The 7,649-nt window shown below is 48.3% G+C and overlaps 1 protein-coding gene across 1 annotated transcript in view; it reads left to right on the forward strand.

Moving 5' to 3' along the window:
* LOC133352864 (cGMP-dependent protein kinase 1-like) overlaps positions 1–6,925 on the forward strand; it is a 30,753-nt gene extending 23,828 nt beyond the window's left edge. The window contains exons 18-22 of the mRNA XM_061568840.1: positions 796–959; positions 1,627–1,743; positions 2,418–2,480; positions 3,902–3,977; positions 5,517–6,925. Coding sequence (XP_061424824.1) covers positions 796–959; positions 1,627–1,743; positions 2,418–2,480; positions 3,902–3,977; positions 5,517–5,609 — 513 coding nt within the window. The 3' untranslated portion in view covers positions 5,610–6,925. The remainder of the gene's footprint in view (positions 1–795; positions 960–1,626; positions 1,744–2,417; positions 2,481–3,901; positions 3,978–5,516) is intronic.
* Positions 6,926–7,649: the final 724 nt, after the last annotated feature.

Here is a 7,649-nt window from a genome sequence, read left to right on the forward strand (position 1 = left end):
CCTTGCAATAGTTATCTTAGGTTGGTGTTTGTGTATCTTAACGTCTGTTATATTGCCAGGAAGGGTCAATCCTTTTCTTATTTTATTCAAGCGCAATGATAGCAATAACTATGAAGGTAAGAATCCCTGTTCACGAATCAATCGCCTGATGTCAGCTGGTATCCGTGGACCCTCTGGGGACACCGTCCCGCCCAAAGAAAAGAAAAGGAGGCAGACTTTAAAAGGGAAACACGGGAACCCATTCCAGAATAACCACATCCATGATACAGGATTTCTTAGATCACGTAAATATCAATGCGTCACTAAACAACCACATTTTAAACAACCCCACCTGGCAACAGAGATCTTCGGGCCCCAGCGTGACCAGGACACACGCCTTGTGACAACCTCCACCGAGGGGTGCAACGATCTATTTCAACGGGATGGCTACGCAAGATACCACTGTGGGCACCCCCCCCTCCTTTCTCCTGACTCACTTTGACTGAAATAGCTACGGATGGTTTTTAACCCCATATATACAATATGTAGGCTATAACTATATATTTTAGTCGCACCGTGTATATTGGGTTTAGAGGAAGCCAGTCCCACGGTGACAGCATCAATACAACTGGTTTAAAGGTACAATACGCGCAATTAAGTGATCGTGCGTCTTGCTTTCAGGCGTGTGTCAGCAAAGAAGCCTGGTGGTCTTCAGTAACAAACACCAGCACTAGCGCTGCTATATTTTTACGCTCGATAGTAATGCATAAAATGAATGTGTCGCCCCTTCTCGCCCTCGTCCCGCCCTCCCCCCAGGGAGATTTTGGCTTTGCGAAGGAGCTGCAGCGGGGAGAGAAGACCTACTCGTTCTGCGGGACTCCCGAGTACCTGGCGCCCGAGGTTCTGCGCAACGAAGGTCACGACTTCGGTGTCGACTTGTGGGGGCTGGGAATCCTCGCCTACGAGCTGCTCACGGGATCGTGAGTGCGCGCTCGCGCAGAGATATAGACAAAGATCCCCACCCCCAAACGTCCCACCGCTCCGCCGCCACATGGCCTTTAACAGACTGTTGGGGCAAGTGCTGTTAGCGAATACTGAATGAAGGTCGGCACGGTACACGAAGGGGATTGGGTGGCTAACAACCACGCCCGGCCCGCCTTTGCCTTCCCGAGTGCTGATATTGTACACACAGAGCAGCAGGTGCTCATTTAAGGCTGAGTGGACATGGAGGAGAGGCCTAGGACCGATTCAGATATTCGCCACTGTTATTGGTCGTGGATGGGAATCGGCACTCAAGTTGGTATGGTTCTGAGCGCGGTGCCCTAACCACTGCGCCAAATCCAGGGTGCTTTTGAACATGCATTGCTGCAACGTTTACCCAAATTTTGATTTTTTAAGTAGAACATTTAAATATTAATTAACAACTTCGCGGTGCCATCATCATGAGTATCGGAAAAAATCATCATCATCCTCAGCCACAACATATTTCTTCAGCTGGAGCATCATCACGAAGAATAACAGCACATTGCTACGTGAAGATTCACACGCTCATCATCACCATCATTATCGCCGTCGTCGTGTTTGTTATTGGTCCGTATTGTCGTGTCTTCTTCACGTTGCCTGCCCCCCCCCCCCCCCCCTGCTCAGCCCCCCGTTCACGAGCATGGACCCCAACCGGATCTACAGCAAGATCCTGGAGGGCAACGTGATGTATCCCCTCTACGTGGGGGACAGCGCGCGCTCCTTCGTCCACAGGATGTGCAGGTGAGCAGCACCAATCAGCACCGGCAGCGCTAATCCAGCATGGCACACGCGGCCAGGAGACACAGCTACCGCACGCGGCCACTACGTTTGGTCGTCCCACACGGCTGCCGCACGTGGTTTACGGCGCACGGCCCAACTACACGCACCACACACGGCTACCCCACACGGCTACCCCACAAAGTAGTTTTTTCTTCTTCATTTATTTATAACCTGCTTTTTGTGTTTAGTTTGTTGTCCTTCCCCCGCGCCTACGATTAGCATGGTTGGCTACGTACGGTGCGAAAAAAGTTCAACATACATACATACAACTACCACGCATGGTTACCACCTGCAGCTACCACACGGTTACCATACACTGCTACTCCACACACAGCCAGTATACAGTGACTCCATACAGCTAATTTCACATACCACACACATAATTGTCACACACACCAACCACACAAACTTACCACACACACACACCTGTCATACACACTTACCACACTCACCCTTCATACACACTTATCACATACATACAGACACACCCATCATACACACTTACCACACAAACACACCTGTATGGCCTCCTACTGTGCAGACCCACCACAAACCCCGCTACGCACACTGCCCTGGTGTGCGGTGGTGTGCCTGCCTGCGTCACGTGGTGTGTGTTTGTTGTGTGCACACAACAGACCACGTCCTGGGCAGCGGCTGGGCAACGGCAAGAATGGGCTGGCGAGCGTGCGCAACCACAGGTTGATGCGCAGAGACACTCGCAGAGACACCGTCAGTTCCAAGCGTAGGGTTTTCCGGCCAACGCTACTTTCGGGCGAGCCATCGAACAAAGACGGTTGCCGCATCGCGCGCCTTCAGATGCGCTTCTGCAGCCGTCTGGAACGCTCCTCCGATATTAGGACGCCACTGGACTTGTGCACTTTTTAATTATCTCGATTGAACACTCATTGCTTTACAACTGCTTTTTGTGTTTAGTTTGGTGTCCTTCCCCCGCATCTTTCGATAAGCACGGTTGGCTATGTATGGTGCGAAAAAAGTTCTAAATACATACAGATTCGATTCACGGTCTACAAATATATTTTTACAGTATGATTTTAAATTTCAGCATATGACGATTATCTCTATATAGGTTTCCCATAATTGTTCTTGCATTTCACATTTTTATTGTTTTTTTTTGCGGTAATTTGCTGAACTCCCTGTCCGCACGAAAAAATGATCATTTCAAAAATTCCTCAAATGCACCTTCGCTCAACCCGATTAAACCACGAGTCTTCGAATCACTGCAACTTTAGAATCTGTCAATCTTATAACGCACGTGGTGCAAGTGACACGGGTTTCAAATTTCTACAATTAAAATGGTGACGTCTTATAATTGCCATGGCATCACCCAGTAAAATGGAACCGTTGACCCAACGTTGGGTCAACTACATTGCAACGTTGACTCAATTACTGGGCAATTACTGCAGAATCTATATATATTTAAAGGTATAAATGTGTAGGTGTGATAGGGACTGTGTATTAAGACAATAAACAGTGTGTGCCATAAAGAAGTTTACAAGTCCGTCCCTTTACAACACTACAAATGTGTAATGGATAGGGGCTATTTAGTTACAACTTGCAGAGTTATTTCATGAATCATTTATCAGCAAATAAAATAAAAACATAGAAGAAATCTGAAGTGAGCAATGGTCATTACGATGCAACAATATTTTGCAAAACGGACGACGCGATTATCGTGTATAGTATATTATGTGATTTATCGTTGTATCGCCATATCGCGGCAACCCTCGTTCAGACACGCGCACATTATGCAAACACACATGCACAGACAACGATCCCCCATGTAACCATTCACGAAATGTTGGGGCAAATGCTGTTAGCGAGCACCCGTGACGGCCGGCATGGCCAACGAGGGGGGTGTGTGGCCAACCACCACGCCCGGCCGTCTTTGTCTCCCACAGTGCTGATGTGTACACGCTGCACCAGGTACTCATTTGAGGCGGAGTCGACCTAAGAGAAGCCCGGGGACACGCTGATGTCACTCACCACTGAAGTTAGCCGTGGCCATGCGCACGTAGGTTTCGCTGCTGGCCCCGTCACAAAAATGACATCCTGATCTCGGCTCCCTCCCTGTCCTCCCCCCTTGTGCACTGCGTCTCAGTTGGTTCCGAAACATGGACTGGAGGAAGCTGCAGTCGTGTCAGATCGAGGCGCCCACCGCTCGACTCATCCGGAAGGTGAGCACCCAGCACCCCCAGGCAGGACCCCTGCCGAGAGCGAGGCTTAAGCCTCGGTGAGGATTTCGCGGCTAACGATAGTGGGCTGAGAGGAGGTGGTGCCATCGTTCTGATGCTGGTGATGGCGTCGATGATGATGAAGATATTATTGCTGTTGATGATTGCGCTGCTGCCGCTGTTACTGCTGCTGGTAAAATATAACGATGACTATGTTAATACTTCCGCTGCGGTTGCTGCTGACGACGATGATGACAACAATGATTGTGTACACGGTGAGGATGATATTGTTTAGAGTCCCTTTAACCTGCCACGTGGTTGATGAGAGTGCCTCTTTATATTTTCATGAATCGCGCCTACAAACTGCCCTGTGTTTTTGCACTGATCCCATGATGTATGTTGAACTTCTTTCGCACCGTACGTCACCCACCGTGCCAATCGCACCTCCATTAAGTGAAGGCTCCGCCCACTCATGCATATGCAAATGAGCATGAACCTCGTTAAACTGTACACACTAAAAAGATACATCCGCTTAAAACAACACCAACAGGAACACAAAGCATCTGCAGAGGCTCACAGTTAATTTTGGCTTGTGTTGTGTTTTAATGCAACAATAAGGCAAAGTAGATTTTTCTGTGTCAGCTCATTAGGTTCATAATGGGACCCAATGCTGAGCGTTGCCAGCATGGGGCCATTACGGGTTTGGTGATGTTCCACTGGACATTTGTTCTGCTGATCCAGAAGATTAATAAATATTACATCCGGTGGGCTGGATCGTTGGGACTCTGAAGTGACGAATATTTGAACCGGTCCTAGGCCTCCACTAGGTCGACTCAGTCTCAAAAGAGTACCTGGTGCGGTGTGTAAACATCGTCACTGGGGAGACAAAGGCGGCCGGGCGTGGTGCTGGCCACCCACCCCCTCTCTATTTTGTGTGAATGTGTGTTTGTTACATCGCCAACACGCATCTGCAGTTAAAAAACATTTTACACGTGCGTCGGCTTAGCTCAATGCGTGCCTTGGCATGGCTCAGATGTGCCAGTGGAGAATCGAAAAATTACAGCAGCACCTTACACATCACTGTTTATGCCTATTGAGTATGCGGATCGTGCATTTGTCAATTGTGGTTATTTTGAAGAACGTAACCCCCGCGCGATGGGCAAGGGTTTTCTGTATTGACGAGATGTTAACTACCTCGCCTGGTATACAGGTCGTGGATTTGATCCTGACCCTGACGCCTGCTGTATATTTGGAGTTTGCATGTTCTCCCTGTAGTTGCGTGGACTTTTCTCCAGGTCCTCCGGTTTCTCTCTCCACATTTAGAATCAACATCAGGTGTTTAGAGCATTTGGCTGCGAAACATTTCCACGTGATGAGCCACTTTGTTGAGCTATGATTTGTGGCCAGGTCGCTTCTGAAAAATAGCTTATATAACAGCTCAGTGGGCCTTACCTGCTAAAATAAAAAAATAGTTCATAGTTTAATTTAGTTTAATATCTGTGATCTCAGCACTGCCACTGTCAAGCGTTGATGTCGTTGCAGGGTTCCCCATACGTCAACTTTGACCGCCTGCCCCGCGACCCGCAGGAGCCACCCGACGAACTCTCCGGATGGGACATCGACCTGTGCACTTAAGACGATACACATCTCCACGCGTGCGTCCGTGCGTGTCTACCTGTGTACATGGCGCAGTGGTTAGCGCACCGTGATAAGAAAAAACGGCGACCCGAGTTCGATTCCCGCTCATGGCCAACATTGGTGAAGAATATCGGAACTGGTCCTGGGCCTCCCCTAAGTCGACTCAGCCTTAGATGAGTACCCGGCGTGTGTAAATAGCACCGCTGGAGAGACAAAGGCAGCTGGGCGTGGTGCTGGCCACCCACCCTGTGGTGTGCCGTTATCAATCTTAGCACTTGCTCTAACAGTCTGTTAGACACTCTACTGGGATCTGTCTTTTTACAAATGTGCAAGTGTATATGTGTATGATTGTATCTGTATGTCTCCTAGTATGCCTGTGTATATCGGGGAGACAAAGGTCAAAGGTTGCCGGGAGTAGTGCTGGCCACCCATGCCCTCGTGTGCCGTGCCGGCCTTCATAGGTGCTCGCTAGCAGCACTTGTCTCAGCAGTCTGTTAAGGCTATACGGAGGGGAAAGGGGCCTTTGTCTTTGTATGTATGCTTGCGTATATCTTAGTGTGTCCTCGGGAAACGGTGGTGCAGTGGTTCGTACACTGCACCACGGAACCGAGACACCTGAGTTAAGTTCCGAGCCATGATCACCATCAATGGCGAGTAGTAAACAACTGTTCTCGGCCTCCCCTAGGTCGACTCAGCCTTAATTGTATACTCGTTGTCTTACGTGTATATATCGGCACTGGGGGAGACAAAGGCGGATAGGCGTGGTGTTGTCCACATCGCCCCCTCGCGTCCACTGCCAGCCTAAACAGGTGCTCGTTGACTGACAGCACTTGTCTCAACAGTCTAGAAGCTGTACGAGGGATATTTTGTTCTTAGTCCGACAGAGAAAATGAGCGTTGACAAATATGGAACCGTTAGATTTTCGTTTGTGGAGAATATTAACGGAAGAGATCAGAAGACGATTGTTTCTTTCACACGTCTCTCTGCGTAGAACATACAATTTTGAAATAAAACTAAAATCTTTCTTTGTAAAATGCACGAGGCCCCAAGGCCTTCTGGGAGTGCGTCGTTTTTCGGTAGCGTTGATTCGGCACAAGCAAAACTCACTCCCCTGTGCAGAATTAGTGTTTTTATGGTTTAAATTGTGTACACAGGTGACGTACATAATGGTAGGTTTAGTATATTCATAGAATGTTGACGCGTTAACAATGTGAACGGTACAGTTATTGCACACAAGTTGGTCTTATTATGATTGAGAATGTGACACTTCAACACAGTGCTGCAAATAAATATGATTGATGGTATTAGAGTTTTCAAGATTAAAAAATATATCTTCACAAAGCATGTTTTTTGGAATCAGTTGCGGATGTGTGTGGAGTGTGTGTGAGGCATGCATGTGTGTGAAGAATGCGTGTGTGGTGTGTGTAGCATGCATGAGTGTGTGGAGTGTGTGGAGCATGCATGAGTGTGTGACGCATGCATGAGTGTGTGAACTTTCGCGTGTGTGAAGCTTGGCCACAGTCAACCTCCCCCCCCCTTTCTCTACGCTTGCGAAGCGTGTAGCCCCTTCAGAAGAACGTTTTGCACCGGTTTGAAACGTTTGGGCTGGTAGCGCTGGAGCAGTGGTTCTCAAAGTGCGGTCCTTGTACTACAACCGGTGGTGGTCCACAATGCTCCTCCAGGTGGTCCGCGAAGCTGCGATGTAAACGCAGGTTGAGCGGGACAATAATCGCCTTTTGTTTCAGACATGAATTCATATTTTACTTATATTTAATAATACAAAAACTAAGTTAGGTAAACTGCCCTGATTGAACCTCCCTAAACGCTGAGATCTAAATGCTTCCGCCTCTCGAAAAAAAAAACTTACAGCTGCGTTTAAAAAATATAAAGGATGTTCCGGGTTATATTAATACATTTGCATTCCTGGTATTTAGAGAAAGACGTGAATGCTTTTTATCACCAGGCATAGGGGGGCTGGGTGGTCCGCGGAAATGTTTGCATCGGCTGAGTGTTTCCTCGGGCCAAAAAAAGTCGCGA

Source organism: Lethenteron reissneri, chromosome 42, assembly GCF_015708825.2.
Source record: "Lethenteron reissneri isolate LAM-NWPU_2019-01 chromosome 42, ASM1570882v1, whole genome shotgun sequence".
Classification (NCBI taxonomy): domain Eukaryota; kingdom Metazoa; phylum Chordata; class Hyperoartia; order Petromyzontiformes; family Petromyzontidae; genus Lethenteron; species Lethenteron reissneri.